This window comes from Magallana gigas, chromosome 5 (assembly GCF_963853765.1).
Source record: "Magallana gigas chromosome 5, xbMagGiga1.1, whole genome shotgun sequence".
In the NCBI taxonomy this organism is placed as follows: domain Eukaryota; kingdom Metazoa; phylum Mollusca; class Bivalvia; order Ostreida; family Ostreidae; genus Magallana; species Magallana gigas.
Window position 1 is genome coordinate 8927649 of NC_088857.1, and position 16715 is coordinate 8944363.

At 33.6% G+C, this 16715-nt stretch overlaps 1 protein-coding gene across 1 annotated transcript; it reads right to left on the reverse strand.

Moving 5' to 3' along the window:
* Positions 1-892: 892 nt before the first annotated feature.
* Positions 893-11199, reverse strand: LOC105325143 (cytochrome P450 3A24). Its single transcript, XM_011424562.4, has 14 exons — positions 10968-11199; positions 10261-10357; positions 9869-9921; positions 8857-8953; positions 8435-8551; positions 8167-8255; positions 7749-7897; positions 7199-7329; positions 4826-4898; positions 4087-4244; positions 3548-3636; positions 3119-3256; positions 2795-2957; positions 893-2501 (listed from the first exon to the last, which is right to left on the reverse strand). Exons 1-14 carry the CDS (start codon positions 11036-11038, stop codon positions 2412-2414), a joined length of 1515 nt encoding a protein of 504 aa, XP_011422864.3. The 5' UTR covers positions 11039-11199; the 3' UTR covers positions 893-2411.
* Positions 11200-16715: the final 5516 nt, after the last annotated feature.

Here is a 16715-nt window from a genome sequence, read left to right on the forward strand (position 1 = left end):
CCGTGCACACATCCTGAATCGAGCAAATGATAATTTTAAATTATTGGTTGGAAAAATGTGTCCCGAGCTAAAATTTATTTTGTGCGAAACCATTATAATATCGATGAAGAAGAGAAAGCAATAATTTATCAAAACCAAAGTATTGCTTACCGGGGGTGGGGGTGGGGGGGGGGGGGGGGGGTGGGGTGGTGGTGGTTTAAACAAATTTCAATGAAATCGGTCTCTATGAGTGAGGAAAATTTTAATTAGCAGCCGATATGTGCATCAAAATTTAATAATCACATGATTACGATAGATATTAAAGTAAAATTTCATTTTAATTCATATCTGGTAATTATTTTTCGAAATTTTTACAAAGCAAAATTCTTTTTTTTTTTTGGAATGTATTTCGGTCTGTAAACAGATGTCTTCCCCCCCCCCCCCCCCCCCCCCCCCGTGAAACGACAAACCCTTTGGTATAAATATGCTGAATAACAATTATATGTAAAACCCCTCAAAAGAAATTTTTGTTTCACGGGGAGGGGGGATGTTTTAAAAAACTTTTACGTTTTCCGTTATTTTGTTATTATGAAATGAGCTATTTTAGCCCAAAATACAAAGTTATCTCTCTTTGTTTGACCCATCTTCGCTAGCCAAGGGTTTCCGAGAAGCGTTGTGTATCGGAAACCCTTGGCTAGCGAAGATGTGTTTGACCAAATCATTTATATTGAAGGATTACATTTACTTGAATGAAAAAAAAAATCCACTGATGATAATGAAAATCCATTCATTGTATGTTAAAGACCTTTGATTGTAGTGTTATTTTGAACTTTCAAAAAAGTAGGCCAATGACCTACTTTTTTTAGTTAATGGCCATTGAATATTTTTTGAAAACTTCAAGAAAAATCCAATAAAATTTTAAACTACGATTGAAATTTTCTTTATTGTAAAAATATTACAAATAATAAACACTTTTAAAAATAAAATGCAGTTTATGAATGGTCATGGCACTAAATAGGTACAAAGCTTCAAGATTTAAGCAACAATTTTTAATAATATTCAAGTCCGAATTCCCTCCATCAGTTTTCAAATCCCTACGCATTTTTGATCCAATTTTACAACAAATTGAACGATGATAAAACAAAAAACATTTATAGTATTGAACTACTTATATTGACCTTATCTGTTAGCATAAATTTTACGTGAGTTCAAATATCAAAATTTTGAGATATGGTGTCTTTTATCGTTTTTAAGCATTTTTTGATATTTGTGGAATTCGTGTCATACGATTATTTTAATGATTAAGTGAGGTAAAACCAACAGAAAATATGCAAATTATATAGACAAAAATATTAAATCTTATAATTTAATATTAGAGTTCTGCCAAAAATGTTTTAGCGGAAAACAAAATCTGCAAAATTTAGTGCTAATGTCCTCTGTTTGTCTAAAAGTCTAAAAGTCTATATTTGAGCCTAATTCCATAATAAAGTAAAAATATTGAATCTATTGTCAATAATAATTCATTTCATAAATATTTTTTCGTTTAGAACTAATTTTACCCATTACATTTCAACTTTATGACAATCCGAATTTGAGAACTGAAACCCTGAGTAAACAACACCCTTAATGAAAATATACATAAATGTTTACATTATTTAAAAAAATTACTTTAATTAGACAATTTTCAAAAAATGACTTTTAGTTAGGCGGCTAGACAATGCTCTCGTTCGCAGTCCTTTAATAGATATAGTAAATATAGTTGCGTCATAAAGTAAATATTGGCCCATAAAACATGTATTATACATTTATTTTAATTTGTTCTCTGATTTACCGAATCTCTTTTCATTTATTCTAATTAATAAACGAACATATGTATATCGACGTTATTTAAAAAAAAGCTTATTCTTCCATACATGGAAAGTCCGTCATTACATCTCAGCCAGTACGTACACCTTCAAGTGATGCTCCAGTTGAAAGGGAGGTAACCAGCTGAGGTTTTCTGAACGATAAGTTAATTACAGAAGGAAGTCCTTACAATCCGTAATTATTAAATCCACGCATGATAAAGTTAACCTCGCGGTATACAATTAAACAACGTATTACATGTACATTTAAACATATATTATTGGTATTTCACTTATACACTGAACACTAATAGTAAATTGCATGCATTTATAAGCGTGTTTAAAAATTCAAATTCAAACAAGTTGATGTTATGTTTAGATCGTGATTAGACGTAGCAAGAAACAAGATAAACACGGTCAGATATCTTAAGAATCAAGGGTTAAGTACTCAATAGACGTAATTACAGAGTTCGTTAACAATCAGCATCCTGACGAAACCAGTGAATGGTGTAATCCGAAATCCACATACAAAATCTACATCACGCTTTGCAGCGGGCATCTTTACTACAGTTGGATTTCAATTATGACTTAATCGGACTCCTCAGATGACCGCAATTGAACTTTGAGCCACATATCTTCAGGTTTTATAAGACCAGTCTGGAGCTCTTTTGGAGGGATCTGAATTTTAAACAAATCAAAATATTCATGATATAAGAACTTTTTGACTCAAATATATAAATATGCATGTGAAATGAATGTTTTATCTTTCGAAATATCTAACCCAAATGTTACCATAATGCTTCTAAAAATAATAATTGCTTGACATGGTATCAAACACAAGATAAAATCTAACATTTTATGACAGATTTAGAAATTCATCTAGTATGGACTAAGTTTCTATTCTACCGGTCATATTCTTCTTTCTTTTCTTTTTTTTTTTAAAAATTACCAATCCCTTCTCTCGTACCTACCTTTGTTTTGTCACATTTCACTAAAATAAATTCTCTAAGGAGTTTTGCCAAGGCTATTTTCATTTCAGTAATAGCCAGTCTTTTCCCAATACATATCCGAGGACCAAAACCAAACGGCATAAACTGACAAGGCTTCATTTTTGCTTTATTTTCTGCTGAAAATCTACAACATGGTAAAAGATTATACAACGCTGTGAAAACTAAGATTGTACATTCAAGTATTTAGTGTTCTTCTTTCAATCACATTCTTATTACGTATTGAGTATTGAGATTCATTTGAAAAAAAAGTGAAGCAGCCATTAACAAACTAATTAAGTAGATTACCTTTCTGGATCAAATTTCTCTGGGTCTTGCCATAGTTTTTCGTTATGATGCAAGATATAAATAGGTACTGCAATCTGCATGCCCTCAGGAATTTTCAATCCTTTCACTTCCGTTTCACGAACACATATTCGGTCTGTCCTGAAAAATCACAAAAAAGTTCGCGAAATAACTGCATTCAATTTTGATCTTGTCAAATTTCTAGGCAAAATCGAAGGTTTAAAAATCAGTAAAAATGACTTAGTCTAAATATTTAAATATCAATGTAAGATATCTCAGGAACACAATGCATTCGCTTATCCTTTCACCCTGTAGAATATCGGTAACATGAGCTAAAGTGTTGACAAAATGGGAGTTACTGTAACTCGTAACAAGTTTCTGTAATCAAAAGGAGGTTCTTATGGGTAGTTGTAAATCACTTCCGTAGGTTACCTTGGAGATGCCGGATACATCCTCATAGTCTCGTGGATACACATTTCCATGTACTGGAGCTTTCCGGTATTGTCATAGCCCGGTTCTTCCTGTAAAAAGTAGATTCTGTCATTAACAACGACGAGCTTTCATTTTCGGCATTGTTGTTTTCAATATTACATTCTCATTATATGATCTATTTAGACGAATAGTCAATAATTCTAATATTAGCACATGTGAAAATTATTGACCGGTCAATATTTTTCAAATATTGACCAGCTAGGAATAATATATAAAGAATATTATTTAGATTCTACGGCGTCGCGTCGGGCAATATTTCGCCCCTACGGGGATAATATGATCAATATTGCCCTCAACCCCAATCAAAATTCACATACTATTTCGCATTGACAAAGAGGTGTATAATATAATTATTTCTTATGTTAGGATTTTTCTATATATTTTAACCCCAGTGAATTTATGTACATTAAGAACAATTTACAACTACTGTAATAAGTATACTCCATTCAATGCAAGGTTTTTCCCCCTTGGTTGTCTACCTCTCCCAGCACGGAAACGATTTCTTCATACATCTTTTGTTGGATATCGGGATTAAGAGCAAGATTGTAGGCAAGGAATGACAGGGAGGCGGCTGTTGTCTCGTATCCAGCAAAGAAAAACAGCAAGCAGTTGGCGATAATTTCTTTTGAAGTCAAACCTGTTAACAACAGTGAAAATTATGCATACAAGTGTAATTGCAGAATTAAAAAAAGGGGGAGGGGGGCCTGTAAAATATTTAAAGTACATGTATGAAATCAATAAAGAAGTAAAAATAAAAACCCAAAAATTATCTTACATTTGAAAATAAGATCCAAGCAAAAAGCATTTCTCAAGTCTTTGATTTTCAGCAATTCATTTATATATATGTGCATGTACTAGTATTCACTAAACATTAAAAACATTATTTTGTATCCCAACAAGTGTACCTTTTAGAAAAATGATGGAAGTCCGTAAATTCGTCTCATAAAACATTTCAAATACATGTAACTCACTTTGTTGAAACTGAAATATTTTTCCCCCTTATCGTTTGTTAAGATATAAATTTGACGTTGTATTTTACGGTAAAACCAATGGGCATTTACGTCATTTTATTCCCCATCTTCTTAAAACTATACTTTGCGCGGAGCTTTGCCATTAAAATGGTCGACATTGGTGTTACTTGCATGATTTTTGAATAATGTATAATTGAGAGATTAAGAACTGGGTTTGTTTTGTTTGGAAAAGTGATGTACAATGTACCTCTTCTTCCATCAGTGTTATCCGGGTCTTCGTTGTGAGCCTCCATCATAAGATGAATGAAATCAACGTAGTCCTGACAATTACAAAAACACATGTGAAAACTTTCAGCTTTCAGGGAATCAGTTAAGTGAGCAACAATTATTTTAAAATGTTCATCTTTAGTTAACATTTTTCATAGTTATTTTGTAGGAACAGTGAAATAATAAGAATTCGTGTTTACCATGACCCGTAGACCTTGTGAGAAACCATCACTCACGAATTTACATGTTTATCTCCAAGTTTTAATGTGAAAGGCAGTATTTGTCCAAATGACTACAACTGAATTCCATGCAACCCTAACAGAATTAACAATCCACGAAAATTTTATCTGGAGTATTTTGTCAGGAAGACGAAAAGATATGGGGCCACTTGGGCATATCGCCCACACAATCAACAATTGCTAAGTTACTTAACTCTGACTCAATATTAACTTTACGAAATCAAAAATAATTTCAACCAATCACTGGTCTAATGAAAAACTACTGATAAGGACGGCGATCCCTAGCCAGGAAACCAATTGCTCGGTCGGATCAATGGTAACAGGTTACAAAAGCAGCTATCGGTAACAGTTAGTCGTATAAAATACAAAAGGTCCAGGGGCCACATCGCTCACCTGATCAACTATTGCATTAACTCTGATCAAATTAGCATTACAGTATCAAAATCAAAATATCTGGACAACTAAGTACAGTAGATCTTGCTCAAAAGTTTTTTAAAATCTGCCGATTTTTATCCACATATTTTTTTGGTAAATATCAAGCCCCTTTTGAAGTTGTACCTGTAAGAAGATTTTTCTCTATTCCTATATACCCCCCCCCCTCCCCCCCACACACAATTTATGGCCCTACTTCTCTCAAGGGAATCATGAGTTGATCAAATTTTATTCTCCACGATTCGTGCTTTCACACAATTTACTGCTTTTTGGACTAAAAACTTTTCAAGAATATTTTAAAAGATTTTCTAAAAAAAAATCCTATGTAAAAATTCATCCCCTATGGTGGCCCTGCCCTACCCCTGGGGACCATGATTTGAAGAAACACGAATCTACACAATCTGAGGATGCTTTCACTCCAATTTGAGCTTTCCTGGCCTAATACTTTTGAGAAAAATATTTTTAAAGATTTTCTCTATATATTCCCATGTAAAACGTGATACACCCATTGTGGCTACACCCTACCCCCGGGTACCATGATTTGAACAAACTTGAATCTACACTATCTGAGGATGCTTCTACTCAAATTTGAGCTTTCCTGGTCTAATATTTTTTAAGAAGACGATTATTAAAGATTTTCTCTATATATTCCTATGTAAAACTTGATACCTCCATTGTGGCCCCACCCTACCCTCAGGGACCATGATTTGAACAAACTTGAATCTACAGTAACTGAAGATTCCTCAACTTATATTTAAGCTTTTCTGGCCTAATAGTTTTTTAGAAGAAGAGTTTTTAAAGATTTTCTCTATATATTCCTATTTAAAAATTCACCCTCCCCCCCGATTGTAGCCCCGCTCTACCCCTGGGGATAATGATTTGAACTAATTGAAATCTACATTGTCTGATGATGGTTCCACACAAGATTAATCTTTTCTGGCATAATAGCTTTTGAAAAGAATATTTTTAATGATGTTCTCTATATATTCCTATGCAAAACTTGACCCCCCCCCCTTCATTGTGGCCCACCCTACCCCCAGGGAGCATGATTTGAACAAGCTTGAATCTACACTACTAGAGGATACTTCCATACAATTTACGGCTTTTCTGGCATAATAGTTTTTGAGAAGAAGATTTTTTAAAAATGCCAACAAATTTTTCATTAATTCTGAATTATCTCCCCTTTAAAGAGGGTGTGGCCCTTCATTTGAATAAACTTGAATTCCCTTCACTCAGTGACGCTTTGTACCAAGTTTTGTTGTAATCTGCCCAGTGGTTCTGGAGAAGAAGATGAAAATGTGTAAAGTTTACAACAACGCCAACGCCAACGACCGCCAACGACGACAGACAACGGACACATTTTGATTAGAAAAGCTCACTTGAGCTTTCAGCTCAGGTGAGCTATTAAAAAGTTGTATGTTTTAACCCGTTATCATTACAAAATATAATTTTGTATCTTTTGAGAAGTCTAGATATGTAACGTTTAGATTTTTGATGGCATCAGTTATTCGGGATTTTTTTAAAACACCGGATCTAGAAAATATATTTTCCAAAGTTTTAAATATTTATGTTTAAGATACACAATGCTTAACCTAGGTATTTTTCAATGCTTAATAGCCAACAAAATGCATTGTTTTCAGCTCCTTTTAAATGGTTTGTCTTGACCGTTGATTGAACATCACCTTTTGGATTGATGGTTCACTTGAATTGAGGACTTTTAGAATTTCATTAGTGAAAAACTCCGTAGCCTCTTTGTCAAGGACTGTTATGTTGAACAGTTTTGATAGCGGCCTCATCAGAATTGGAAGAACAACTGAATAAAAAAACCACTTGCATTGCATATTGGATTGTTAAAACATTATAAAAATAAATATAATCATTATGATAACAATAGACTTTAGTTTGCTCTTACTTCACATAAAACCGCAACGTACTAATATTGTTTCATAAAACTCTTTTGCTCAAATTGCTTGAAAAATATATGTTCTATAATTTTCAAAAGCTTAAATTCTAGTAGTATAAGATTATATTTCTATAGCTTGGATCAAGATGCAATTATTAGAGATCGCTATAAATGAGACACTTGTCCACCCTTTTTGCATTTCTATTACGAACACTAACTTAATGATTACTTTTCTCTACGTCACTGTAATGAGTAGATAAATATTTATACGGAAATACATGTAACTGTCATATGTTTGACTTGGCCTAAAAATACATTGTTATGCTTACATGCTAAGGTTAAATATGGTGAATTCACTTTAATGGCTAATATTTTGGACGCCATTCGCACAAATTTGTCATTTGGGTCTCTCTGTGAATCGACTTTGATTCCGAAAGCAGTAGAGGCAATAACATCAAGGGTGTAGCACCCAAAAAGCCTACAAAAGGTATTTCACGTACCATAAAAAATAGGTACGTCAAAGAATTAACCAATCGTGATTTTAAATGATATAACAAATCTCTCTCTCTCTCTAATTTTAACACTGAATCAATAATGTTGTTATTATAAACAGAACTCGGTTTTCTAAATTATAATCATCAACAGAAAGATTAGAGAAACGTTTTAAAACTTAGGATACTATACTCTATAGTACCTGAAACATAAAATGTTGTATGATCCTACCATTCAATCATTTGCAAAACTTACCAGGCAAAATCTACTTCATTGCATTCATTTATTCGTTTCTTAATGTGCAGAACTAGTGAGTCGGCGGCTTCTTTAATAAGTGGGTCCATCTTCAAACATTATAGACAAATCATAATTAAAAATTGTTAGTCTGTGCATGATCTTTCTTTGTCAACAAATTGCAAATACCAACATCTAACCAATATTATATTGTATATAGTGCCATTCGTTCAACAGTTTTTCTCGAAATATAAATGAGTTATTTGTTGAATGTGTGAATGATATTTACCTTTCTTAGCTTTCCTGTTGTAAAAGTTGGGGATAATATTGAGCGGGAACTTTTCCAAACTTTCCCCTGTTGGGCACTCAAATTTTCATTCATGGCACCACTAAAACCACGAAGGACCTACAAAATTGGGAAATTGTCTTACAAACCTGAACTCGAAAATCCCAGCACGACCGGGCAGCATTAACAGAGAAAACATGTATATAACGGTTCGGACGACCAAGACATAAAAAAATCACGAAACACTTGTTCCTAGATATATTTTTTTCATTGATTTTCGAGTGTAATTCAACAAGCCTGGCGTCTTATTGAAAAATTTTGGAAATCGAGCTGTTGACTCCCAATGATTCTGGAACTTCTATTGAATAATTATATATTATTTGTTTCCTTACCCCAGTACGGGAATTTAACGCTGCTCAGCTTACCGCTCTGTCTGTGAAATTGTTAAACTGTTTGACAAGAATCTCCTGAAGTATCTCGGTGTCCGCTATCACTATAGAAGGTGTTCTGCCCGTGAAATATCTATCAACATCATCATATATAATTATAATTAAAAATATAAATAGTCATATCTTTTGTCATCAATTGTCTGATATCAAATGTTCGAAAGCATTTATATATCCGAATTAAGATAGAATATTTCTTCTATACATTCTATGAAAATTTCTGCGGTGATACATGCAAAAACGTGTATAATAGTATGATATAAAAGATATCGTTAAAACAAATTGTAAATTATTAAAGAGGTTTAGCAAATCAACGTGTTCGCGTAGATGTACGTGTAGAGGGGGATAATTCATATACATGTGATATACATGTACGTTATCAATTTCTGGTAATGACGCATTTCTCCACGTTTGCAATTGTTTATTTTCATGTAGGTACAAACATGTACGCAACTGTAAGTTCGAATTTGTTGCTAGTATTTTTTTTGAATATTTATTTTAACAATTGTTGTTTTCCATTGGCATGAATTATATCTAATGCGAATACAAATCGAAAGAAACATAAATTGTCATTAAAAATTTGTTATGTTATAGAGATTCTAACATGCGATGGTTATTTTAATGATAAGAATTACTATAATATTTTTTCATTTAAAATACAAATCTGTTTAAATGAAACGATGGTGTACAATAAACATTACATTTCAAACCGAATGAAAGAGAAAATAATTATAAAGAATTTCGATTAAAGCATTAACAAGAACAAAAGCACGTTATAATTGCTAAAAAAGAAAAGTAAAACACGTAAAAGTAAAAATACCCGTTGTTTTGTTTTAATCATTTACGAATTAAATATAATAATATTACTATCCATAAGTTAACGTGACATTTCGCTATGTTAAGTTATTCGACTTTATTCATGTTTATTAATTACATGTATCTTCAATGTATGATTCAAATTTACATTTTATAAACATGAACAAAAATTTACCCAAACACGTCTCCATACTCCTTCCACAACATCATATCCGCTTTTTTGAATCCCTGAAAACATTACTTATTTTTTTTTCATTTAAATTTTTATTTCGTTTAGTGAATATGTAGGCCTACTTCAAGATGTTATATTTAATTTCAATATATACAAATGGAAATATCAATACATGTATATGTAAAGAGTGACAACAATGGAAAAAGAAAAAGCTACGTGAAAATTGAAAGTAAACATTTTTGCGGTGAAAACTCATAACAAAATCAGTCTCTATATTAAGCGAAGTTTAACAGCTTTATAGAAATCATGCCTTTTCACGTCAATTTCTTGTGTAATCTCTATTGCTTGAAATTGTAATTTCGGCTGCGTAATGAAGCATAGTTTTGATACTTTACGTGTTTGGCAAAGACCATATGATTTCCAAACAAGAAGCTGGGTTGAGGGCCATTTACTCCCATCTTCTTAAAGATCCCATAATTCCATGTTGAGTATCTAGAAAGGAATACTGAACCACGTCAGAAGTGTGAATTCTTGGACAAGTTATGATATTATGTAACTACTTATGCATTAAAATTGTACATAAATTATATGTATGTGAAAAAAATAAGTACTAACTTAAATCTTAAATATTATCGAGGAAATGCAGTGTTTTATGACATGAACACACATCTTGTACCTTTATATAATTGTATTTATTCCTTTTGGGTTCTTTATTCAAATTTTAGATCTTTCCTTGCTAAATCGAACAAAATGCACAACATATGACATACACAAGCTTAAGATATCTTCAATAATAAAATAGTTCTGTCAACAGTGATTAATGTTAAAATTTTGCTGGAAATTGAAGAACATTCTTTAATTTTCCAGTAAATTTCATAACCACGCGAACATGTAAATTTGAACCAAATGTGTATATTTCATAAGTTACATGTACATGTAACATGCACATAAATTAGCTAAATGAGCCCCCACCCCCACCTCAATCCCCAACCCCCAGTACATGTAAAATAAACCTGTGATTTCCTTCCATAAATTTTGCCATGAATGAGCTCACGCAGAGTGGTAGTATATTATTTACTAGCCATTTGAATCAGTTACTTACACATAAAAGAACAGAAGGAAACACACAATCGCTACCAACGAACCGGTTATCCAGACCCACAAAGTCGCCATCTTAAATTGAGAATGACCTGAACGTTCCTATTCACACCGATATCATAGCTCGGTGTTGCACCACCAACAGAAAGACGCATGACCTCCACATTACGGCGGCGTGGAACAGCCGAAAAAATAAGATATCTACGAATATCTGTTCATCTGGAATATTTGTTCACGAATTTTATCTTTTTATCATTTCGGGCGCACTCTTTCTTTCGTCGAACAAATATGTACTGATTAAAATCATTTGATTTTAAAATCCTTTGTTCGAATGATTAGGCTATTACATCGGATTTTTCAAATTTATCTAGCCCTTCCAAACCACCATACGAGAAATCTAGGCCTTACCAGGTAAAGTTAAACAAGATACTACATGTAGCGGGAAAATTGATAAGACGGTTTACATTTTAAGATAGCCGAATTGTTGCATAAACGTTCATATCTAAATTATTGTTGAAAATGCAAATTATAGTCATCTAAACGGCGAGTTGTTTACGACACCTACGAGTTCTTATTTTTATTTCAGAAATATTTTGCGTTATATAGCGTTATTGTAATATCTCAATCGTTTCACTTATTTTCTTCTCTTAATCATTTCATCATACAAGCATGTGTTTTGTGAAATACAAAATTATAATTCATAATTTATTATTCATAATAAAATCATGATAATTTGCAAAATGTTTATGCATCGTCTTTTTGTTTTTTAGTTTAAATTTATGATGAACGTTTCTTTAGAGATATGGATACTAGATTGAACAGCCGTAACACATGTTCTTTAACGAATGAAAATAAATCCATGCCAGAAATATTGTGGGAGAAACTTAAAGAGAGAGAGAGAGAGTCGTTAAAATTAAATCATTTTCTTTAAATACGTATAAAAGTTGACCAAATAAGTTTCAAAGCTTTATCGAATCAAGCAGTTACAGTTTATTCTGTGTTCAATTTCTGTGGTCCGGTTACTCGTGAACAGGATTGTATGTAATTGTAATCTAATACTATCATTTTAGAAAAATGTTTTCTTTGTTGTTTTATGCTGGTATGAGGGTAGGAAGCACTGCAAAAAAAGAATAAAAACGCATACGCAGATTAAATGCATTTTTTCTAACTTTTAATACAGTGTTAATGCATTGATGTAGAATATAAAAGAAAATTTTCATGCTTTGACATTTCTGTGATCAGGTTAGACATATACATGTATTTAGTGTACCATTTAAATTAAAAAAAAGTTTTAGTTATGTTAATAATCAAGTTTATCCCTACAGGATAATGTAGAAATGTAGAAAAACTTCGATTTTTTAATGATTAAAATCCGGAATTTTTGTGTCCTTTCAACCCGTTTTTGACCTTTATTAATCAAAACCGTTATACGCTTGTGCATACTCATCTACTTCCTTTTCCAAATTTTCATGTATTCATACCTACTATAAACTGAAGCTTTTCGAACCCGATTGCATTTTATAGAAATTTAAAACGGCGCCTAGCGCCAAACCTAGGAAGTGTGCCATCTTGCTCAGACCGGATCCTTCGGGGTACGGGTATCCCCTGACGGAATCTGGTCTCAAAAGGCGCGATATTGACACCGATTTCTGGCGCCAGGGCGCTGAGTTGACCCTATCATACAGGTTCAATACATTATTGTAGGGTCTCTAAACAGGGCGCTTAGCGCCAAGCATAGGAAGTGTGCCATCTTGCTGAGACCGGATCCTCGGTAGTACGGGTGTCCCCTGACGGAACTCAGTCTCAAAAGGGGCCATATTGACACCGATTCTTGGCGCGAGGGCGTCGAGTTGACCCTATCATACATGTTCCATACATTATTGTAGGGTCTCTAAACAGGGCGCCTAGCGCCCAAACTAGGAAGTGTACCATCTTGCTGAGACCAGATCCCCAGGAAGACGGGTGTCCACTAACGGAATCCGGTCTCAAAAGGCGCGATATTGACACCAATTTTTGGAGCCAGGGCGCTCATTTGGCGATATCATTCAAAGGTTCCATACATTAAGATATGGTCTCTATACATGGCGCATAGCGCCCAAACTAGGAAGTATGCCATCAAGCTGAGACCAGATCCTTGGGAATACGGGTGTCCCCTGACGGAATCCGGTCTCAAAAGTTGCCATAATGACACTGATTCTTGGCGCCAGGGCGCTGAGTTGACCCTATTATACAGGTTCTATACATTATAATAGGGTCTCTAAAGAGGGCGCCTAGCGCCCAAACTAGAAAGTGTGTCACCTAGCTGAGACCGGATCTCCGGGGGTACGGGTGTCCCCTGATGGAATCTGGTCTCAAAAGGGGCCACATTGATACCGATTCTTGGCGCCAGGGCGCTGAGTTGATAGCGCCCAAACTAGGAAGTGTGCCATCGCTGAGACCGGTATTGGGGGTATATTAAATATATGTTATAAATGTATTTTATAAAAGGAATTCAAAGACGAATCATCATAATGAAGGATTCATTTCAAAATCAGTTCTTACAATTTATTTACACCAATTGATCTTTTTTTGTATCTAACAAAATATCCCCCACGATATGTACAAGTTTACTAGTAGAGCAGTTTTCTTAATATTTACAACTCATCAATAATTATGTTATACTGAGATATCTTCTCGTATTGAAACCAATTCAAAGAACAGAATATGAATAACTTCACTGTTTAAATGCCAGTAGTTACTTAATCTTTTTGATGAAAATTAACTCCTAATTTTACATCAACAAAATATCTATAGCGTTATGTACAACATCTCTGTATCCATTTTTTAAAAATTTGTACAACTCATCAATGATAATAATATATTATTTTGATCCCCAAAGATATTTCCTCGCCATGAACCAAAAACAATGGTCCAATTAAGTTAAACACAAGATCGTGCAACATACTTAAATTGTTTTTCATTTTCTAAATATGTACAACTAATGACTGATAATGATATATTATTTTGATGACCAAAGAATATTTCTCATCATATAACAAACACACCATAGAACAATTTGAAGGAGACGAGATCTTGCGGATTCTAAGCGTGGACCTAATGGTTTCATCTTGATTTAAACAGCACAGCTTAAACAGTGTTTATAAAACGATACACACTTCCAAAGCCGTAACACCAGCTGGTTTTACGGATTCAGATCAAAATTGGTTGCAATTTTTCCAAGGCAATTATCACCTTACTTTGCATCAACAAAACATTCACCACTATATCTACTACAAACCAATGACTTTATCAAAAATATGTACAACTCACCATGGTTTTGATAGACTGAGATATTTTCTCACCATTAACCGAAAAACAGATGACATAAATGGGATCTTTTTGTTGTTTTATGCCAACTACATAAGACTTGGTATGAAATCTTTTGTCTCTACCCTAGTCATTTTAATATATAAGGTAACTTAGAGATTTGGCGTTTATATCCACCAATTGCTCCTTTCAGGATCAAGCCAAGATGGGAATTAATTGAAAAGTTAAATCTGCTTGGTCCGATTATTTTGTAATTACAGTATCAAATAATTTTCCATACAAACCATTTATCTTAGAAAGTTATGGACTTTCTCCTATTTACACCAGCAGAATCGGTCTCCTTTCAAAGTTAGAAATATTCAAAGTAAATAAAAATAATTCCCTTTTGGGCAAACGAAAAAACAAACCAAAGTGCATCATGGGATGTTTAGAAAAGAAAACCGTTTGGTTTCGTTCCCCGAATGATTGGGGTTATTAAACTCGCATGCGATGCATCGATTGTAGACAAAGGAAACTTTAGAAATATTAGCGAACAAAACATACATAAGTTTATTTGCAATTTGCCTGAACATTACCTCCTTTATTTATAGCGATGTCAAAGTCGTAACACAACCATACCAGTCTTGGCTTCAGGGTGAATTTTCCTTGTTATGTCGTTTGTTTTGTTAGTAAATTTTGTACATAATTTTTATCTTTGAAATTTGGTTTAATTGACTGGGAAAACTACTGCAATGTCTATTATTATACATATACTTAACCAAATCACTGTTTAAAACGTGCACAAAATTTAATATAAAATCTAACCAAGCAGATTTAATGTTTTATTTTCGACGTAACATGTATATTTGACCATAAAACTCAATCCCAAATTCTTCTAAACAACAACTCCATTGTTACCTGCATTCACATGTAATGAGCAAGATGATTCATCAAAGGCAACTTTTTTCCAGACAAAATCACTTTAGCCATTAAGCCATTAATTTAGCCATTAGACAAACGTAAACACCACAACTTGTGCCTTCCTTTTGCAAAGGGAATTCTAAATCTTTGAAGTATTCAACATATTGTCACCGACTAATATCCAAAGTTTTGCCATTCCTTCTTAGGAATTCGTAGGCTAGATTCCTACACAACTGAAAGAGAATCATTCTATTAAGTTTGCCGCTGGAATCACAGTTCTTTAATATCAACTATCAATAAAATCCAGTGAATATTTCGAATTCAATGTTTATTTGAATGACTATGTGAGATTTTTCAAACCAGTTGACACTTTTGCTCTAAAGATGAAACATGTCGCATTTACGAAAAGTGGAGGATACACTGTCAATAACTTTATGTCTGAACCACCCAGCATCTACCGTATGGGCATCTTTAATTGTGTTAGCAGACAGCATCTCCATATAACAATTTATATCATCACTTGAGAGCCAATACATATCATTTGATATAGACTGAATTGCAGATCTATCAAGATGATATTTCGTGTTAAAACACCCTTGGAAGTTTTTTATCTGTTTTTCGGTAACATTTAGCTCTGGAATATGCAGAACAGATAATTTAGAAAAACTGAAAGTCTTTTTGGGAATAGACTTCAACAAAACCTGCTTTTGTACTATATCATAAAAACAATAATGATATTAATATACTCTCCACTATCATGCGCAAGCACAGTTTGCAGCTTATAACTTATAACTTATCAGGGGTAAAGTCGTATCAATGAATTCCTTGAGATCAAAATCTAATTGCAGAACTCATGTTGTAGTCAGTTTGTTTGTAGCAATACACATTGTCCAAGAAAGCCATGATACTGTAAGTATGATTGGCAGTCGACTCTTTTAGACGAACAAAGAGGACAAGGATGGTTTAGACACAATGATATGGCTATATTATTACATGAGAAAGGTGGGGTTAATGCTGCATAATGTGTCTCGGGCACAACACCTATCTTTTTGCATGAATTGCAACTGACAACAATCTCCGATGCAATTCTAAATGTGTTACTGTTTGAAGCATTTTCAAACAATCCTTCCAGAAGTTGTTTAATGAACTTTTCTGGAACATCTGACGACTGACAGTGGGATGTTGGTGCAATTGTACACTTCAATGGGTCGAGTGATTCATGGTTTAACGTCTTACCATATCTAATGCCTTCCATCATAACTGTGCATTTTTTGGAGGAAACCTTGTCGAGTGACGCCAAAGCTGAACGAAATCCCCTTGTATTGCCTATGCATTGCAAAACAGAATTTGTGTACAAAGGAAGCGGGGACTCTATAAAATAGGAACCTTTGGACAGCTCAGACTCGGAGCCTAATGTTAAATTGGTATTGCTTATCTTTGCACAATGACTGTCCTTGTGTACGAAAGCTGTGTAATGTCCACTGTGAATAGAACGACCGTGATGACAAACGGCGCTCCGCAGAGCATATTTTACGTTCTATAGTGT